General features: G+C 43.5%; 1 protein-coding gene across 1 annotated transcript in view; it reads right to left on the reverse strand.

Annotated features, from left to right (window-relative positions):
* The window catches only part of ATP10B (ATPase phospholipid transporting 10B (putative)), a 169,716-nt gene that overhangs the window by 48,318 nt on the left and 99,441 nt on the right, over window positions 1-21,957 (reverse strand). Inside the window, exons 5-10 of the mRNA XM_059417295.1 lie at window positions 18,009-18,094; window positions 15,234-15,340; window positions 11,438-11,569; window positions 7,948-8,075; window positions 6,135-6,387; window positions 4,792-5,030 (exon numbers count right to left, since the gene is read on the reverse strand). Coding sequence (XP_059273278.1) covers window positions 4,792-5,030; window positions 6,135-6,387; window positions 7,948-8,075; window positions 11,438-11,569; window positions 15,234-15,340; window positions 18,009-18,094 — 945 coding nt within the window. The remainder of the gene's footprint in view (window positions 1-4,791; window positions 5,031-6,134; window positions 6,388-7,947; window positions 8,076-11,437; window positions 11,570-15,233; window positions 15,341-18,008; window positions 18,095-21,957) is intronic.

The raw sequence follows: 21,957 nt of genomic DNA on the forward strand, positions 1-21,957 counted from the left end.
GTGGTTCTTCCCGGGCCTCCATCTCCAGGTGTCAACCTCTCTCCAACCTGCACCTTCTGTTCCAGCTGCTCCTCAAAACCCCAGTTTTCCATGTCACTTGCATTCCTCGCTGCTCCCCACTAGATGGTCTTCTCTTTGCTCTGGTTAACCTTTAATTTTGTCTCAAATTAAGCTCAGGTGCTAACACTTCCAGGCAGCCCCCTTGAGGCCTCATCGGATGCAGGCGCACCCCTTCTGGGCTCCTACAGCCCCTCGGCACCCTACACCCAGCATCATAGGCACTGGTGTTCTTTTCTCCTCTCTTTTGGGTTGTAACTTCTGAAATCAGGGACAAGACCCTATTAAACCTTATATCCCTGTGTTTAGAACAACACATGCTATACTGTGGAAGGTTACTGGAAGTTTGACAATAAATGACAGGCTATTCCAAAGAAATGTAGATACTGAGTAGATACACAGAATTGGCAGAAATGGGCGGAAGCACATTCTTCTATTTGTTGTGGGTGACTGTCTGAACTAATAACCTCTTGGGAAGTATCAATCAAAATAAAAAAGATACAATTTAGCAATCCTGTTTGAAGAATACTATAGAAAAATACACATGTATAAACAGACAATGGCTCAACCACCCAACAAATTCTAACAGCCATTTAAAAAAAGATGAGGCAGCTCTCCATTGAATATCTGTCTACATCTATGAAATATTCCCTCAGATTCACTAGGTTAAAAGAAAAAGTCCAAAACAATGTGCAGGGTGTGCTAATATTTGCACTAAAGGGTGTACTCACGTGTATACCACACTTGTACGCTCCCATGTAGGTAGAACATCTCTGGGACATACACAAGAAAATGAAAATAATGGCTGCCACCGGGGTTGTGGGAAGAGAAGAGGAGGGAGGGAACTTATTATTTACCATTTGACCTTTAGTTACTTTCTACTACTTACTTAATTATGTGGTTATATCATTATTGTGTAAACAAACTTTCTGGGTTGCTGGGGAGCTGGAGTCTGAACTATGGTTTAAGAAAGTTATGATTTTGCCCAGGTTGAGGCTGTGAGCTAGAGGACACTACCTTTCATTCAAGAACTGGGAGAGCCTGGGGTGCCTGGGTGGCTCAGTTGGTTAAGTGGCTGCTTTTGGCTCAGGTCATGATTCCAGGGTCCTGGAATTGAGCCCCGCATCGGGCTTCCTGCCCAGTGGAGAGCCTGCTTCTCTCTCTCCCTCTCTCTGCCTGCTGCTCTGCTTACTTGTGCTCCTCTCTCTGTCAAATAAATAAAATCTTGAAAAAAAAAAAAAAAGAACTGGGAGAATCCAATGTTAGCAAATATTTGCTTAAATAGAAGCATGTGGATTTAAGATAAGCTCTTCCCCAAAAGGACATAAGCCCCAAGGAAAGAAACTAAGTGGTCTAGCAAGAAGGGAGTTTTCCAGATCTTGCAAGACCTCATGCCATGTGAACAGGGTCACCGCAGCTGTGCACCACCTTCTGGTACCCTGGAAGCTAAGGGAGGCACAGCTGGTAGAGGCTTCATCTGTTCCTGCCGTGTGTGGCCACATTATTCCGAAAAGATTTTGTGTGCTTGGCTAATTAAATCAGGACTCTTATCTAACTTTCGAGTGGGAGTTTGTATCTGTGGGCTGTCCTCATCTGTCCAGAGAAGACTGGAAGTGCTGCACACATTACTTTCAAAGAAAGGAAGGAAGACCAAAACTAAGGAAAGGAGGCAGAGGGCCAAAGACACCGCCTTTACTTTTCTCCCTTGCCTTCTTTCCAGACAGGTGGGAGAGGCCAGGCCCACAGGAGGAATTGGTGGTGCCATCTGGAGGAGTGTAAGGGCTCCAGTGCAAATTTTATGATTAGGATGATATTCTTTGGTCTGATGGTTCCAGAAAACCTCTTGTAAGTGGCACTTCTAAACAAAGACTCTCTGCTCAAATCTTGGCTTCTTACGCAGCTGGGAGGGTGGGGGAACCATTTCATTTTCCATCTGCCAGTACTCTTAAACTCGCTTAGAACTAACTCACTACTCTCCTAAGTGTAGTATCCCCACCCTAAAGCCACAGATTTTATAGCAGCCAATTAAGAGGCATTAACTGATACTTCCTTGTTCTTTGTAGTAAAAGAAAAAAAGCCAGCTTCTGTTGTTGTTAGCCTTGATGCTCATTTTGTTTGGGGTTTAGGGCAAAGTTCCAAGGAAACCAACCACCACCTTCTTTAGATTGTGGTAGGGTGCTTGCTCTGCCAGGACTTGGCATCGTGGTGGTTTTAGAGGCAAGTTCTGACTGATTTACAAAGGGAAGGTAAAGAACTGGTGGTGCCAAGAGATTATTATCCAACCAGACTGAATGCCAGGATGGCAGATGGAAGAGGACACAAGCTTGGAGAGCCTGCCAAGGGTGGGCGGGGGCAGGAGCCAGGAGGTCCACCCCGGGGCTGCCACCAATATTCTCTATGGACTGACTCAAGGATCTGCCACTCCAGCCACAGATATTTTATGTGTTAGTATTAGAGCCCTTTAAGGCCGCCCAAATCACCCTCTTTAGCCACTGCCTCCCAAGCTATAGAAGATGTCCATTTGAGCCAAATGAAGATGATTTCCTAGGGGGGCAATGCTAGGTTTAGAGAGGTTCTTGATCTTGTTGCTCTCTAGAATCATCAGAAATAAAAAACGTGAACGCTCAGACCCTACCCTAAACCATATATACTAGAATCTCATGGGAGAGGGCTTCACAATGCATTTTATGAAAACTCCCATTTCCCATGTCATCAGATACGAACATTTATACCAGCTAGAGAGCTTTCCTTGGGAAACACTGTTTTAGACTTCTACTAGTTATCTATCTGGAACACAAGATTTTAAGAATTAAGTCCTCAAAATAAACTCAGGAGACAGAACAATAGTCCTTCTTAAAGACGAAGACATTGAGGTTCTAGCTCAGTAAGCTGACCAAAGTCACAGAGTAGATGAAGGAGCAGAGATGAAAACCTAGAGCATTTAAACCCGAATGTACCTAATTTATAGCTGAAAGGGACCTTGCAGGTTGGCATGAACATCATGCTATTTAACTTTTAGAAGAGCTGGTGATAGTTGTAGGCCCTAGTGATAGATAGGCCCTGAATAGAAGTTCCCCCGGCTGGCTCAGGGCTGCAGTTTTCCTGAGCCACTAAGATTTGTCAGGCTGAACAAGGGGGAACGAATCTGTGTGTTGTCCCAAGTGAGATCTACAAAAGAAAGCTTCCTGTTTCTCTCTGTGTGTCTTGGGGGAGACATTCTCAGGCACCTGGGATGCCCACGGCATCCATGACTGGAAGGTGTCAAAAGACACACGCAATGCAAGACTTAGCATCCGTGCCTGGTGAGAATTCCCTAGATGTATTGTTGAAATATTTAGGTAAGCAGCTGGAGGAGGAGCATTATAGTCAGAGGGGACAAAATTAAACTGAAGAAGAGAAAGATGCAACAAAATGCATGTTCTGTTATCTTACCAGAGAAAAAGAAGGAAAAAAAAATTTCTTCCTAAAGGCATCTATGGGTCATTCCTCTTGTATGTTTATGAGCATCATCTGTCTTAACACATGCTTTATCCTTGCTAATGTTGCATTTCTTTGTGTGGAAGTAACATAAGAGTTAACTTTGTACTCATCTCAAGTTTAATAAGTAATAACCCAGAACACATAGACTCACAGAAATTCTTTTCTGTCTCGATCAGAAATCCCTTTTAAAAACCTTTTAAAAACTAGGTAGCAATATGGAATATGCTTTTGATATTATTTCAGATTAAAAAGACCCATCACACTTAATTCGTAGATCCTATGACTGCAGAAATGTTAAATGTATGTAGTTATGTGTGTCTTAATGGAGAAAATAAAAATTGGAAGGAAATTCATTATGAGAATAGTTTTTAAAATCTAATTTTCTAATAATGAGATCATAGCATTTCAGTACTTTCTTAAAATGGGGGCCTTGTTCAGCATAGCTGGGGCTCCCTGTGGCTTTTTCTGCAAGTGCAAAAGACTCTAGATGATGTGTCTCCTAGAGAAAGAACATGGTACAGAGGAAAGCAGAATGGCACAGGACCCAGAAAACTCTGATTCTGGCCTGGCCTTTTAGGGAGGGCGGTGTCTTCTTGGGGAAGAAACTCAATTTCTTCATGTGCCAGGGATTTAGTGCTAGCTATAGCATTGGATCAAATATGAAGGAAACATATACAAAAAGCTCCAGACCCAAGTCGTAAAGTCAAATCCCCATAGGGGTCAGGCAACTAATTTAAGGGAATGGAGTGTACTGGGTAATTTTGACATAGATGTTCTTTGCCACGATCACGATTTCTCTCCTTTAATTGTATTTTGGAAAAACATGCATCATGGACATGCTGCTGGCTCTCAGTTCAGTGATGGGGGTAAACAGAGAAGGGGGATAGTCTGTGATAACAGAAGACCACATCACCAGTCTAAGGAGAATCGACTCCATCATTCAAGCCAATTATTGCCACAAGGAAATGTTGGCTTAATGTGGAGAAATTTTCCAATTCCTGTTTAAGAAGAGAAGTCAGAGATCTATATGTTTATATGAAATCTCCCAATTTCTAAACACTGAACATTTAAAATGAACAAGAAGTGTATATGCCCAACAGAACATATGCGGACTGAATATAAGACCAAGGGCTGCCATTTTGAGAGCTCTTCAGGATTGGCACAGTCTTTTCTCTTTCACACCCCAGAGCCCCCTCCTATCTATCCCCCAAAAGAGGTCACTTGCAACTTCAAGAGTAAAAACCAGGTACTTACTATGGAGCTGCTGAAGGCCACGGGAGGCTGTGAACTTTCACAGCGCCCCACAGACCTTTGTCTGGAGTGGCCCTGGATGGGTATGTGGGCACTGTGGCACCTCCTCAGAGGCTGGGCGCATCCTTGGCCCCTTCGTGTTGCTGGGCCCTGAGCCCATTGGGCTGGGAAGGACAGGCACTGGTATTGGGTCCACTCTTCACTGTCTGAGTCAAGCTCCCTTGGGGTCTCCAGTCGCTTGGCTGCAAGAAAGGAGTCCTGTTATTGCACTAGTCATACCTTGGCCAAGTCATGGTCTTGGGGATACCAGACTTTGGAGGCAGAGGAAAGAACACAAGGTAAGAGCACTTTGCTGCTCTGGAACATGGGCAACTGGGCTACCTTGACTGGAGAAAGAGGGGTGCAACTAAGTTGCACAGATTCAAATCCAGTCCTACTCCTTCCTAGCTATGTGACAGAGCTTTGACTAAATCTGTGCTCCTATTTCCTCCATTAGGGATTAAAAAGAAATACTTAACTCATAGGATTGTTTGGAAGACTTAATAAAATAGTGTGTCAAAGTGATTGATACACTCTAAGTACTGGTCATGGTAGTTGTTATTATTAAAAAGATATCAGAAGCTCCCATGTAAATGGTTATCACATGGCAAAGGTGATTGGGCCACCCATAATATCTCCCCCATTCTTCTTCTCCATTCCTCCCACTCAAAAGAATGGGTGCTGCTCTTTTGAGTGTCTTCCTTTAGTTAGAAAGTATGTTTAGTATGTTTGTGGTGGTGATCGTGGAGAGTTTCTGAGGCAATCAGGTCAGCTTTACAGGTGACTTTCAGTCCATGTGTGATGACCATCCTGGCATTCTTCAGTTATACCTCCTAAGTCAAAGTTCTGCCTCAGTGAAATTCCAAAAGATCAGTTAACATGGAAGGCTTTTGCTGGATGTACTGAATCTGATCATGCATCCATACTGAGGCCTGTCCTGACATGTCAGGTAAAGTGACCCCCCAGATTCTTAAATCTTGATTATATACCTGGTACATAATTGGACACATCCTCAGTTCATTTCTGGCAGATAAAAATCCCGTGTGTAATGGCAGCAAAGACTGACTGGAGGGTTTCCACACAGGAGGTCACTGATAGCTTTTGTGAGCAAGGGAAGTTCACAGGTGATAAGAACACAACACAATAGATCTAGGAAAAGGAAACCCACGGGGATAGAGGAAGCAATCTGCCACAGAGCCAGGAAACCTCTGCGGGGAGCCAGGAAAATGTCTTTCATTACCACTCTTTTAGGATAGCAGGGTGATTCATTTAGAAAGAGTGGTGAGGGCCCCTGGGAACTCTCGTACCATTTTCTTGGTGAGAATACTCGCTGCCCATGATAGTGCAACGCCGGAAGACCATCTTGTTCTCAGTCAGTGTCCCCGTCTTGTCAGAGAAGATATACTGGATCTGGCCCAAGTCCTCAGTGATGTTGAGGGCTCGACACTGAATGGACAAATCAGTCTCTTCATCATACAGGTCAAGGTCATTGTGCAGGAAGAAGACTTGCCCGAGCTTCACCAGCTCAATGGATACATACAGGGAGACTGGGATCAGCACCTGTGAGGAGATTGAGTCCCACAGTGTCAGAGACCAGGCCAGTTCCCTGTCTCAGAACTCTCACCAGTAGGCAGCAATGGCATTTGAATGGAAAGCTGAGGTCAGCTCACACAATGGACTTTTTCTGAGAAACTAAGGGTCAATGACTTCATTCCTCCCTCGTAATTCTTAGGAGCATCTGGAAAACAGGTGCCAGGGAGGTCTGGTATGGGTACGCTCTCACTATCTGTTGTTTAATGACTGAGTGGTTAGAGGGAGGGGAGCTCTAGTGCCTCTGTCCAGAGTTTCCTGATGCCCCTCAGATCTCTATGCCACCAAGGGCTGTTGCTTACTCTTATATGTATTCAGACCCATTGTTGATTACTGTTCTGGATTCAATACCTAACGTCTTCTGAGTATTTGCTGCGTGTTGGATCCTGTGCTAGGTCCTGGAGATGGCAGCAAGCAAAACAAAATCCCTGACTTTGAAGACCTCACATTCCAGTAAACAAACAAATATATGTCTGGTAGTGAGAAAGAAAAGTCAAGAGGGTAGAAGGTGGTGACTGGAAGGGACTCTTTTATAGACCATGACCTTTGAGCAGAGATCTAAAGAAATGAGGGCGTGAAGCAGGAAGTTATCTGTGGGAAGAGGACTGGGGCAAAGACTGGGGTATGAGTGGACTGGGTAATTGAGAAAAAAGAGTAATCAGGTCTTATATGAATGAGCAGGAGATGGCTAGGAGATGAGGCCAGTGGGGGAAGTCAGAGTTCAGATCATGCATGGCCTCGTTCGCTGTCATAAGGACTGTGGATTTCTCTTTGAGCAGATGTTAAACCATTGGAGGATTCTGTGCAGAGGAAGAGTATGGCCCAACTCATATTTAAAAAAGATTACTCTGCTAAATGAATGAATGAACTAATGACTGAAAAAATTCACCTGTAAGAGGACAACAAAACACCCTCAAATACTGTAAGAAATGAATGTAAATGGAGCCTCATGAAAACAAAACTGCTATTCCCTCATCTGGAGGGAGCCTGGAGAATTTACTCATCTTTTTATTCCTTAATGCCCCTTTCTTATAGGTGCTCTATGCTTTTGTGTTTTCTTCTCTATAGGGCCAGCTGTGTTTTTTCCCTCTGAACCTATCAGATGCTAAAACACTAACTCGTGGTTTCTTTAACCCAATCCTTAGGGCTTGACAGGTCTCCGTAGTTCTCTGAGATATTTCATCTTCTTCTGTTTCCAGGTCATTAAGATTTCACCTGTTCTATTATATCTGGCAAAGGGGTAGGTGCACTTAGATTACTACGATAATCTTACGCTTAAATAGAAAAGCCTGGTAAATATTTTCCTCCACTGTTATCTGGGGGGCAAGGTTCCTTCCACAAGGTAGGGCTGGTCTTGACATTAACCCAAATGTGAATACTTTCAAAGACCCACATGAAGGCAATGGTCGTTTTCTCATCTTAGTTCAGTCAGTTCTTTCTTGGGGACAGCACTATTCATTCTTTATTTCACAAAGTTATGCAGGTATTGGTCAACAGGTCTTGAGCCCCTGGCGAGGGAGGGCTTCCTACCTGGAGCAGGATGATCATTGTAAGGAACATGTAGAAGCCTCCAAGGGCAAGAGGAAGGAAGCTACCCTTGGCATCTGGCACATCAAAGGGAGGGTGTTCTTTGAAGGTCCCATTCCAGAGGCGGTGACCTGAGAGTAGGCAAAATCAGAGATTAAGAAGAATCCTCACTTAATTATACTAGTCTAATTAAGGGCTATTATATCAGTCCCTAATTTATTCCCAGAAGTAAATTGCTTTGAAAGAACCCATCTTTATTCTATACAGGCTAATTCTGTGTGTGTGTATTCATCTAAAGTGGTCCTTCTCATACCCTACATTTCCATCTCTTGAAGGCATTAAAGTCTGTCCTACTGTGAGGAGACTAGCATGCAGATTACTTCTATTTTGATGAAGTCCTGTTATATAGGGATTGGACAGAGAAAAGGGAACACAAGTTTTTTTCAGTTGTGTGGTAGAAAGTTCATAGCTGGGGATCTTGACAGACCCATAAGCTAGCCCCTCTTCTTTCCCCATGCATATGCCCATCAATTCATCTACCCATCCACATTTTCACAATTTATCTATTCGTCTGTCCATCCACAGTTCATCTCTCCACACTCCATCCACCCATATCTCTGTTCACCCACTCTTCCCTGCTTCCCTCCCTTCTTCCCTCTATCCAACATCTATTAATTCAGGAAGGAATTGGTCTCAGCTCTTGTCTTTGAGGAGGTCTAATAATTCAGAGACCAGATGTAAAGGGACAAATCCCACAGAATGTTAAGAGGTACTATGCAGAGTGTGGAATGTTATGAGAACTCATAGCAACCTATCCAAATGCAGACTGAACCCCATTTCCTTGTCCACAAAAGGGGGCAACCACATTCATCACTTGAGGATTAAAAGGAGGAAGTGCTGCAGAGTTTTCTGAATCTCAGTTTTCTCTTCTATCAATTAGTAATAATACCTCTTCTGTAGGGTTACTGTGAAAATAGAATGACAAAATGTATAATGCTCTCAGCCCTAGGGTAGGAACTATAGGGAATAAAAATCCCAGAGGATGCTGCCCTGTCCCCTGTGCTTTTTTTCCCAGGAGGTTGGGCCCAATGCCATAATATACTGCAGAAGAAAGGAGACTTACACCATGAGGTTATTTTAAGGTAATATTATAGAATGAATTTCTCTGGCCCTCAAGGGAGCCAGGGAAGTCTATATGGAGGAGGAACCCTTGGGAGTCCTGGAGACCAGGAGGGTATCAGTGATCAGAAAGGCCTGGGGAGGACATTTGGGCAAAGAAAAAAGAAACATCATCTTTGCACAGTCCAGGCAAGCATGTGATAGAGAACTCTTGAATGACACACACTTGAGAGCTTTTACAGCAGGGGCTGGGCTTTAATTAGGCACCACCAGAGGCCTGTCACTGTGTATGAGTAGTGATTCTCAGACAGCATACAATTCTGCCCCTCCCTGTTACTTTCTCAATTTATTTATTATTTTGGGCGATCTGCCAAGCAGATTCTGGTTTGCCTCTACCTTATCTCCCTGTGTGACCTTTTAATCATTAACTTCCTTTCTCTGGAGACACAGTGAGATGATCTCGAACGTCCTTTCCAGCTCTGACATCCCCTGAAAAATCTGTTCTGAAGCAGAGGCAACAGTTCCTGTAGTGTCTCTGAGGGCATGGGGGTGGCCTTACCCAGATGGTGTTGTCCCCCCACTTTGCTGGCCCTCTGGATGTTCTCTTGCTAGCTGTGGGCCACCCTCACCTGGAGTGCCATTGGATATATCTGGGAAGCATAGTTAAAAACGTGGCTACTCACAAGACTAAATCTCATCGTCCTCACTCTGGTGGCACACAAAATCTCCCTGGGCCCTAGGAGGTCTTATCTTTTCAAACACAATCTTCCAAGAACAGTGATGAGCACAATTTCTGACCAAGGCAAGTAAAGAGCACACACCATTGCTGCCCACTGGTATGGGGTTAGCAGGGGGTTCTGGACTTAGCACATGAATTTCTCCTCTTGATCATCCCTGGTTCTTTTTTGGGGTCTCCTTTAGGATCCTGAGGACCATCCTTAGAGAGAATGGATAAGAGCAAATATACCTTTTTGCTTATACTCTTGAGAATCAACTTAAAGGGCTCAGATTATTCATGTCTGTACCTCCCGCAGCTTTCCACACTCCGCAGTTACAGAACGTGGCCACAGCCTGGTTCTAATTAGGTCTCCATGCTTGGCTTTACTCTTGCCACACCAAAGAGCCAAATGCCCCTTTGCATAAAATGATTCTCCTTCCTACTTCTGTGCTTTACTTGTGCTGTGCCCTAGGCTAAGAGTGACTTCTTTCTTTTCACAGCTGCCTGCCCATCCTGCCTCTGCCACCTACCTCCTTTGGTAATGACGACTGCATTCAGGGATCAGCTCGATCCATCTCTTCAAGAAAGACTTCCTCCCCTGATGCTCTCACATTACAAATAGTAGAGTGAATAACGGCTGCCTCTAATGTCCATGTCCTAATTCCCTGGCCTATCAATATGCTCTCTACTTACGTGGCAAAAGGAGCTTTGAGAATGTGATTTAAGCTAAGGGTCTTGAGATGGGGAAGAGTATCGTTGATTATCCTGGTGAGCCCAATGATGTAGTTATAAATGTCCTTATAAAGAAAAGGCATAAGGAGAGGCTATTACAGAAAAAGGCAAAGGGAGATACTACTACAGAAAAAGAAAAAGGAGGCATAGGGAAATACTACTATAGAAAAAGGAGAAGGAAGTATGAGGAGAGATTGGAGTAATGCACTTCAAGAAAAGAGGAAGGAGTCACTAGAAGCTCAGAAAGACAAGGGATAGAGTCTCCCCTCAAAGCCTCCAGAAGAAATGAGCCCTACTGACCCTTGAACTAACCCAGTGGAATTAATTTTGGACATTTCACCTCTAGCTTTGTAACACAATAAATGAGTATTGTTTTAAACTGCTAAATTTGTGTTGTCTTTTTATAGAACAATGGAAAACTAAGACAGTGTTTGCATGCAGTCTTTACTGTGTAGGACAGATTTTACCAATTCTGTTCATATGTTGGACTCTCTCCTGCTAAACTGTGAGCTCAATAAGGACCAGTCCTCAGACTGATGCATCTTTTTATTTTCTTATGCTAAGAGAGTGCCTGGTTTCAGTATTTCTTGGAGAAATAAATGATAGATGATATTCCTAATATTTAGAGAGCATAACACTTTCAGCAGATTTTCATAAGCATTTTTAAAAAAGTAATCTCCACCCCCAGTGTGGGCCTAGAACTCAGGATCCTGAGCTCAAGAGTTGCACGCTCTACCAACTGAGGCAGCCAGGTGCCCCCAAAAGCATTTTTATTTGACTGATATCTTATTAAATTGCAGAGTGGGACTTATTTTCATTAACTCTATTTTATAGATGAGGAAGTTGAGATTCAGAGAGCTGAAACAATTTGCCCAAAGAAACAGAAGTTTACCGTTGTCTTGTTCTTTCCAGAACATTCCATACCTACAGCTCCAATGAGGCACATGAGGAAGAGGAGTCCAATGCAGAAGAAGATGTCTATGTTCATGCGCCTCTCAATCTTGCTGCGTTTGTACCGTGGGCCACTGTTGTTCAGCATGGCTTTTGTCTCATGGCCTTTGAGAGAAAATGAGGTAATAAGTCTTTAGCATCTGTTTTCCTCTGGCCTGGATCATATCCTTAGCTCTTCTCACGGAAGCTTACAATAGAAGAGAGGCTTCTTCCTCTAACCTAAATCTTTCCTGCCTCAGGGAGATGGCTGAGAACAGCTGTGTGAGGCCTCACACAATTTGTCACCATATGTTTACTGAGAATCACCTCCACACCAGACACTGGTGCACACTGATAGAGCTCCTAAGCACAGGTTGTACACTGCACAACTCAAGAAACACCCCTCATTTTGTAGTTGTTTTAGATTTGTAGGTTTACCATGATAAACTTCTGCAAATGACAGTAAGCTGACTGGAGGAAAGATTTTTTTTTTCTAATTTGCACAAGGTCACTGTTATGGGCTAATTGTAGGATACAAGGATGAGGCAAATGACTCACATTTTGGTGAAAATATTTAAGAAAACAAATAAATAATTACAGTTAGTAGTAACTCCCATGAAATACACAATGAGCTAAAAAGTAAGAGATGGTGTTAGAGAACATGGTCAGGGATGGCTTCTCAGAGGAGATGACATATAAGGGCCATTTGAAGGGAGAGAAAAGAGTTGGGCAAACATAGTTTTGGCCATACGGGTGGTAGGGGCCAAAGGCCTCTACCCCAGCATTAGCCTTGAGCCACTCTACACCTATCTCAGAATTCTGCATAAAACTTTGTTCAAAGTGGGACACCTGGGTGGCTCAGTTGGTTAAGCAGCTGCCTTCAGCTCAGGTCATGATCCCAGCGTCCTGGGATCGAGTCCCACATCGGGCTCCTTGCTCAGCAGGGAGCCTGCTTCTCCCTCTGCCTCTGCCTGCCATTCTGTCTGCCTTTGCTCGCTCTCTCCCCCTCTCTCTCTCTGATAAATAAATAAAATCTTTAAAAAAAAAACAACAAAAAACTTTGTTCAAAGAGAGGACAACAAAATTTGAAAGCTATCAGTCTCATCCAGTACCCTTGTTCCAGTTGGAGACTGGGGATCAGAGAGTAGAAGAGACCTGCCTGACGGGAAAGAGCCATAACGTCAGAGCCGTACTGAGAACCCAGCATTCTGATCCCTACTCTTTCTCCTACCAACTGTGCTACCCAGGCCACACAGCTAAGAGCTGAGAGCCAAGTTGAGATTTTGTCTTCAGACAGAGCTTGTCCTTTGGGGCTGTTAAACGTAAACACCATGTTATAGTCCTCGGCAAATTAAAAAAAAAAAAGAACAAAAACCAACACATATTTGCTGTGCAAAATTAAAGAAAACCAATATATTCGCTCCAGCAGTGAATGGCTTTACTGCTCTTTAGCTGGTTGCCTTGTGGATTTAAAGTGGCAACAAAACAGTAGGAGTGAGCAAACTCTGGGCTTATTAATCAGACTCAAGTTGCTGTAGTTTTAAGGGGGGTTTCCACAGCAATGAGCACAGGCTGACTGTGCCGATGGTACTGAGGGCTTCCCACCTGCTTCAGGCACACCTCACATCGGGGTCCTAAGACCTCCCTCTTTACCCACCTGCTTCCCACCTTCTGAGAGCCCACTATTCTTTTGGTAAACAGGCTCCCAGGGAAGGCAGTATGGTGCAATGGTTGGAAGGTGGTCTCTAGAATCAGAGCTTATCTCCGTAGAGACTTGACATTGGGTTATAAGGAATTAATCTCAGGAGACAAATCACTTTGGGTGAATTAATCCCTTTGTACCTCAATTTCTCATCTGCAGAACGAGAGACAATAGTTGTATATGTGTGTTTGGGCAGGAGAGTGAATTGATATACACAAAGTATCTGAATTACTTCCTTATACACAGTGGGAGCTCAATATATATTTTTTTGTGAGGAGCACACACCTATGTTGGATCTCTTCCTTCTGAAGGCTCACTTTGGCCTTTTTGAGCCTTTGACTCTGAGGTGCTCCTATTTTGTTTGTCCATATTGTCAGAGGAGAGACTATGACTCTAGACCAGTTGTTCTCAACCAGCAATGATTTTATTCCCCAGGGGACATCTGGCAATGTATTGAGAAATTTTAGCTTGTCACATCTTAATGCCATCTCGAGGCTAGGGATGCTGCTAAACATTTTTGGAATTCATAGAACCCTATTCTTGATGGATAGGGCAGAGCATTTAAGCATCAATCTACCTGAAGATTGATCTCCCAACCACAAAGAACAATCTAGAACAAAATGTCAATAGTGCCAAGGTTGAGAACCTCTTACTCTAGATCATTATATTGAAAAAATTAGTATCATTTTTGCTCACATTTTTTGAGAGTATAATATGTGCCAGGCACTGTGTTAAGCCCCTTTCACAGACAATCTCATTTGAATCTTATAACCCTACAAGGTGAGAACTATTAATATCCCTGTGTTGAAACCTTAACCAACACACTCAGGAACATGGCAGCCAGCCAGTAGATTTCACCCCCAAGCAGCCTGACTCCTAGAGTCACGATTTACTCTCTCCCAAATCTTCCCCTCATTTACCATGTTCATCACACACTCACAGTTTTGCTTTTGATCAGGCAGAGAAGCAAACTCTAAGCCCTTGTGGGATTTTTTGGGGGAGTGGGGATTGCTTCAGAGTTTATCTTTCATAGATCTACCAGATGGCATTGAACTTCATTGCCAAAGACCCTTGAAAAGATTAACCTCCACTGTCAAACAATCCCCCTCCACCAAGTTAGGGAAAGCTAGCTAGACTGGGACATCACTTGTTTAAAAACCTGTTTTTCTTTGACAGTTCCAAAAAGTGAATCTTCAGGTAGATTGATGTTTAAATGCTCTGCCCTATCCATCAAGAATAGGGTTCTACGAATTCCAAAACAAATCAAACCAAAGAAAATACCAAACAAGCAAAATATTTCAAGATGTCCTAGTGAGTGGGAGACGGAAAACACAATTTGGGGTCTTCCAGCAAAGGTAGACACTCCAGGAAGACTGAGTTTTCTCTGCAGAGGAAGAGTCTGTAGTTGTTGGTGTAAGAGCTGAAATTTATTGAGCACCAGCTGAGTGCTGGGGTGCTAGCTAAGTGCTGGGTATACAGCAGTCTCAAGACGGCCTCTCAGACTTCGGGTTCATTGTGAGAAGTGCTGCCAGGTTTTTAAAATTTCCATTGGAAAGCAAGATCAAAGTGGAAAGGAGAAGCTAGAGCACCACGAAATGAATAAGTAATACACACAGAACTGCAGAAGGAACACCTAAAACACACTGAGTGCTCACTGTGTTAGAAGTAATTTGTTTTGTATATTGACCCTCACGAGTACGCTGTGAGGCTGAACCAAATGTTCTTCCCATTTGCTTAGATGAGGAAACAGAGGCACAGTTTTCACACAAAGGTGGAGTTGTTAAGTTTGGTGAGATTATTATTGCTCAGGCTCAAGAAAGCACTCTTCATCCTGCCTTTGGGTCACAAGACCATGAGAGATCAATGAGCATGAACCCCTCCTGTTCAGATGAGTGATGTTCGCCTGGCATCTAAGTACATCTCCTGTGAACCAAATAACCTGCTGTGATTCTAGTCTCACTTTGCTTAGCTGAGAAAGGGGAAGTTGCTTGTACCCCTCAGAACTGTTGTGGCTTCCCACTGGCTGCAGGCGGATTTGGAGGAGCTGGAGAAGGGAGGACCAGGGGAAGGACAACAGAAGTCAATGACCTGCATAGATGACGATGCCAATAGCCACCTCGGTGTTTCTGATGGTACAGCCTCGAAGCAGAAGACTCTCGCTGCCAAAGCCTGTCCTTGTCTGGTCAGGATGCTCCCTGGGGATGAAGAAATACCGGGAGTGGTTTGGTGGCCTCTTCATGCTATCACTGGTTAGTGTCACAGAATTAGAAGTGGTGAGTGAACACGATCTCTCTCCTCCCTTTTTTCAGAAGAGCAATGGGTATTATTAACTTGGCATCTGGTTTCCAAGTTCAAGTACAACCTTCATTGCTCCTGGGAAGCCTGGTGGGGACTGGACCATTAAAAGGGAATTATGGAAATCATCATCTACCCACCTCAAAGTCAGGGTTCTGCTGAAAAAGCATTGGCTTCAGTTTTCTCACTCAGAATGGCTTAGTGTGGATAGGATGTCCCAAAGACCACACAGTGTTTCCTCAAGCAGCCTCCCCATACTCTGTCTCGCCTGGTTGCTGGGACCAGACCATGGGATCTGACTGCAAGTCTGCCAAAGCCACCAGACAGTGCTGCCCACCCCCCACTCAGTCCCCTGTGAGTTGGCAAGGGTCCTCTTATGTGGAGCGGCATCTCTCACTTGCCTCTCTCCTGTACCACCCTCCTCTTGCTCTGTCTCTTGTGAAATTAACAGACCTCACAGGAGGGGGACAGTAACCCTCTGTACCACATGGGGGAGGCAACTCCTGAAAGCTGAGAGGTTTTTCCTTGCTCTAGTCTCAGGGGCATTGCAGTTTTCCACCTCACACCAGAAATTTCTAAATTACCTGCAGTCTGACCTTTATCAACCCTGATGCCCTTCCTTTGGGACCATTTAAATTTAAATATAACTTCCCCAAAGCATTAGGGAGAACAAAAAGAATAATAATCTGAGCCCTTAGGGCCTTTCTCTTTTTAGTTCTTCAATACTTCATTTTTCTAGTTCTGGTTATAATTGTTTTCCATTTACTAACTCGGTTAGTCATCACGACAACCTTGGAAGATAGGTTATGTTACCATACCCACTTTGTAAAAAGGGAAACTGAGGCAAGTTCGTAGAGCTAGTTAATGGCAGAAAGGAGATTCAAGTCCACAAAGTCTGGCTCCAGGATGCTATCCTGCCACACAATATGACTTTTAATACCAATTATTCCTTACTGTGGTTATACACTAAGTTTGCTTATATCATTGTATTTGATTCTTCATACTTCTGGGAAGTTAGAAGGGTGATTATCCTTCTCGTGAAAAAGATGAAGCCCAGAGAGGGCGAGAGATTTTTCGAAGGCTGCACACCTGATACGTGGGACATCTTAGGACTCAGGAACCCAGGCCACAGATAGCAGCTGTCATGCTATTTTCACAACACTAGGATTCCCAGAGTAGTGCCCCATTAACTTGCACTGAATCAGAGTCCTTTCCATTTGCAATTCTTTTGACTCTAACATGAGAATGTCTGACAGCTGACTTGGGATGAACTAAATCCACAAACCTCGGGCAGGAGGGATGGCCTCTTTGCTGGGGCAGGTGGCAAGTTCACCTGAACAGATGCAGGCAACGAATCCTCCTCTTTGCCAGGAGCTCTGGCCCTTCTCTGCCTGTCTCCATCTGTGCTGTCTGTGCATTTTAAAATAATTTGGGCTTAAAAGCCGCTGTTCCTCTTGTATTGTTCTTATCCTTTCCCCTCGCTCATTGTTCCTCTTGACAACACAGGCCTGAGAATATGTGGGCGGAGAGAAAGCACAGACATCTGCCTTCCAAGAAGCCTCACTCCAGACCTGATTGGTCAAGAAGTTGCCTTACCAAGATGAGCCTCGTCCTAAAAAACAATGCAAAACATACTGGGGCTCAAGTGGAAAGACTGGGATTCAAGTCCTGGCATTGTCTGCTACCTGTTGTGCGCCTTTGGGTGTATCTGGAAAGTCTTAGATTATCCCTATCTGGAAAAGGAGGATCATAATCGTCACTTCACTGGGTGGTTGGACAGAGTGAAAGAGATGATGTTCCTTGTAAATACTCTAGAAACTGAGAAAACGCTGTGTGAGGGCTCATATTCTCATCGTTTCCATTGCTCTTTTGTGGTCTATCTTTGCATTAAGACCAGTAGTCTGATATGGGTGCAGAATGACCATCAAATTCTCAGGCCAAACTAAAGTTGAGGCGTAAGAATAACACTGATGACAAGAACGCAGCCGCCATCAACCCTTCACTCTGTGCGAGTTGCTGTGCTGTGGGTTCTGTGTGCGATAAACCACTTAATTCATAGAAAACACAAGTCTCATGATGTAGACCTTGTAATCTGTATTTTACAGAGAAGACAACCAAGGCCCAGAGACGTTAATGAATTTACTCAAAGCCACACAGCTTGTGAGTGAGTAAAACCTGATTTCAAACTCAGGTCTGTCAAACCCAGAAGTCCCCGTTCTTACCTGCAATGCAATGCAAGCTCTGTGAGAACACTGACCTCAGTGAAATCTTGCCTTTCCTGAATCAGAGTGCGGTCATGATTCTGATGTTATTTCATCACCAGAGGTTTAAAAAAAAAATTAGTAAATTTAACCCAGCAAAATAATTAAATGCCACTCTGGCAAAAAAAAAAAAAAAAAAAAAAAAAAAAAAAAAAAAAAATTCCCAACATTGTTAGTTTTCTTTAGTGTTTCTTTATGGTAAAAAGAAAGACACATCCTCAATCTCTTCAGCCATTTCAAGAAAGGATGTGGTGTTCTAGCTGTAGGGGAAATAGTTACCAGCAGCACAGGGACATTAGAGACTTACATATAACCCTTAAATTTGTTGAGGTGGTTGTTGGGCTTCTCACACACGATGGTGTTGCAGAAATGTTCGGGTTCAAACTGTACGTCCTGTGAGGGAGAGAACAGCAGGAGGGCATTAAATCAGAGGGATCTAGTTTTACTAGGAGAGCTAAACACTGTTAAAACCATCACAGCTAAGGCGATCTCTGCTTTGTCGCATCATGATAGTTGTCGAATGTTAGAAGAAAACGGAAATCCTCAGTGAGAAGGAGGAAGCAGATGCACTGAGAATGCTGGCAAGTTGGAAGCACGGCAGAGGGAGGTCCCTGCCCATCCCACAATTCTCTGGCAGGCTTGGGTGTGAGTTTCCAGACCTGCGCCATCCATCAGAACCTACAGCAATGACAGAAGTGCTCTGAGTCTGTGTGTCCAATATGGAAGCCCCTCATCCCACAGGGCTATTGAAATGTGGACGTATGACTGAGAAAGTGATTTTTAGATTTTATTTCACTTTAATTAAATGGCTACCTGTGGCAAGTGGCTACTACATTGGGCAGCACAGACACAATCAAAAAGAGATTATAAATTGTATCACCTAGAAGTAACCAGAATTAATATTCTTGAGTATATAATTACTTATAGCATTTGAAAAAATACAATTTTAAAAATATACCAACGCATACATCTATATATGGGTATACATACATTTGTACATTTCAAAAAAAAAATGATGGTGTTCATGTAAATTGGAAATTTTCAGATATTAAATTTTTTACACAACTTTACTAACACCTGCACAGAAACCTGTTGTGTGAATGCCACCACATTTATTTCACCATTTCACTATGGCACATTTATATTGTCTCAATTTGTTTTTCTATTATTAACATGCTGTAGAAATTGTAGCTAATAAAACACAATAACAGCATTTACTGTATTCGTTTCTGCCAGCTGTTATGATGAGAACTTTGCATATATTATTTATTTTTAAGCTGACGATTATTCTGTGAAGTAGAAATACCAATTATCTCCTCTTTAGGAAGGGAAAAACCATGGTTCAGAAGGGTAGACAGGCTGCCTATGGCTGTCCCCGGACCGGGATTTGAATCCAAGTCTGACAGGAGGACGCCTGTCCTTTACTTGCACAGCACTGTCCCCCAGGGAACATTCTCATAGCAAAGTACTTCAGACACATGCTTGCCTTTTTCTCCATGATTTCTCTTTCATTAGGTTATCTAGGTATATAAAATTTTACAATCTAGTGGGGGAGGGGAGATCTTGATTTCTACCCGCATGGGCTAATTCTCCTTTTACCTCTTGAGCCTCAGTCTCCCATCTGCGGAATGGGGTTAACTGCACATTCCCTGTCTGTCTCATTTGTGCCCCAGCGGACAGAATCCACATGGAGAGTTTTAGCAGGTGTAACATGCCACGCAGTAGAAGGAAGGAATGCTAAAGGTGGGGTGAGAAATGGTTTCTTGGGTAGAGCTTTTAGCATGGGGACTGAATTTATTGCTGAAAGTTTCAAGGTACAGCTGTTCAAAGGGGCAAATTGATTAGAAGAAATGACAGCATTTTCTGGCTTCGTATAAATATACTGTCCATTGGATCTGTGGGGGCGCCAACATAAATAAACTCTCCACTCACTTGAAATAAATTACCCATCCAGGAGTTTCTAAAAATATGTCCCTTTTCTCTCCAGGTATCGATTCTTTCAGGGACAAACACTTGCTGAGTCCTGAGATGATGACAAATCACGCTGTAATTTGTCAGCTGCTTTCATGCCCCTGATTAAGCCGTGCGCTTCACTCCGATCCATATCACTCGGCTCATTGCTGGCTTTCTAAATCCAAATTCATTTCAGGTATGAGTGGCAGTGGGTCTCAGAGCTAATGATGCTGCTGCAGTGAGTCCTGGGTGTCTGCTGAATCCTACCTACCTGGCAGATGCCAGCAATATGAGGTTGGCCTCCCTTGTCCCTGTGCTGGGGCTTCCCAGGGACCTTCTTCCTCAAGTGTCCCTTGTTCTCGTTTTCTTCGGGGCACGGTCCTCTCTCCATCTCCCTCTTTTTCTGAGGAGGTGACCCTTTCTAGCTACCTGTCCCCTGGGCTCCTTACTTCCCTCCCCAAAATGGGCTGTAAAGAGGGGCATGTGGGTCTTGCCGTCTTCAAAGATAAGCTCTGGGCATTGCTGGCTTTGAAGGACTTGCTGTAGTCACTCGGGGAGCTGCTAGGAGAGTCCAAGGACAGGAGGGCATGGAGGGACCTGCCAAACCCTGCAAGGTCCTTACATTAGCCTTGTTCAGGAGTTTCTGATTCCCTTCTGATTTATTACAGCACAGATTTTCATAACTTGTGGATGAAACCCACCTGTCCAACATTTCTTTCTGACTCTGCTCTTTATCAAAGAAAGCCCAACTAATAAGCAAAATGGCCTGGGGAGCCATCAGGGTCCAGGAAAAGATAACCCCTTTCCCGAGAGGAGTGTGTGTGTCTCTGCCGCCCTTCACGCCAGACCCTCCTCCCTCAAACACTTCCTACACGTATACCAGGCACATGTCATTAAGTTCTCACAGTGACTGTAGGAGACTTTGAAAGATGTGCAAATAGAGAATGAAGTAAAGCGATTGTCTTAGGGTTGGTAAGTAACTGGTGTGACTGTGGTTCTCATCTTCGGAATCCAAAGCCAATTATCATCACTGTTGTCTCTGTGGTCATCATCTTGACTATCATCAATACATTTAATCCTCTCTGTCCTGTTTTTATTATTGTTGCTTTAGCACTTATGAATGCTTGTTATGTGCTAAGAACCAACTAAATATTTTATACAAGCTATTGCCTTTAAATCACGTAATAACTCTATCAGACAGGGACTATTATTGTTATTATTTTTTAAAGATTTTATTTATTTATTTGACAGAGGGCAGGATAGCACAAGCGGGGGAGTGGCAGAGGGAGAGGGAGAAGCAGGTTCCCCACTGAGCAGGGAGCCCAATGCAGAGCTCCATCCCAGGACCCTGAGATCATGACCTTAACGGAAGGCAGAGGCTTACCTGACTGAGCCACCCAGGTTCCCCAGGCAGAGACTATTATTATCTCTATTTTACAAGTAAAGGAACTAAGGTTAAGGAGACCTGGTAATTTCCCCAAAGACCTACAGCTAGTAAGGTGAGAAGGCAAGCTTTAACTACGGGACTTCTGATGCCATACACTTTGCTCTTTTAACAATGGTGTTATTTTGATTCACAAAGGAAAGATTAGTGTTTAAGATCTTCCTTTGTGGGGCGCCTGGGTGGCTCAATGGGTTAAGCTGCTGCTGCCTTCGGCTCAGGTCATGATCTCAGGGTCCTGGGATCGAGTCCCACATCGGGCTCTCTGCTCAGCAGGGTGCCTGCTTCCCTTCCTGCCTCTCTGCCTACTTGTGATTTCTCTCTGTCAAATAAATAAATAAAATCTTAAAAAAAAAAAATCTTCCTTTGGGAGGGGGGTGGTCGGGTGAGGTAACTGAGGGGTGGACATTAAGGAGAGCATGTGATGTAATGAGCACTGGATATTATATAAAACTGGTGAGTCACAGACCTGTACCTCTGAAACCAATAATACATTTTATGTGAATTAATTGGATTTAAATAATTGTAAAAACTAAAAAAAAAGATCTCCCCTCAGCTCTATTTCCTTTTCCATGTTTCTTTTCCATTTTCTGTAATTGAAGTACCTGATATAATAAATTCATAAATGTGGAATTAAAAAATAGACCCCAAAAAACTGAGCCCGTGGATATAGAGAATGGCTTGGTGGTTGCCAGAGGTGGGGGTGGGTAAAGAGGGTCCAAAGGTACGAGCTTCTACTTAAAAAATAAGTAAGTCATGCGGTGCAATGTACAGCAAGCTTCTACTTAAAAAATAAGTAAGTCATGCAGTGCAATGTACAGCAAGCTTCTACTTAAAAAATAAGTAAGTCATGCAGTGCAAT

Source organism: Mustela nigripes, chromosome 12 (assembly GCF_022355385.1).
Source record: "Mustela nigripes isolate SB6536 chromosome 12, MUSNIG.SB6536, whole genome shotgun sequence".
Lineage (NCBI taxonomy): Eukaryota > Metazoa > Chordata > Mammalia > Carnivora > Mustelidae > Mustela > Mustela nigripes.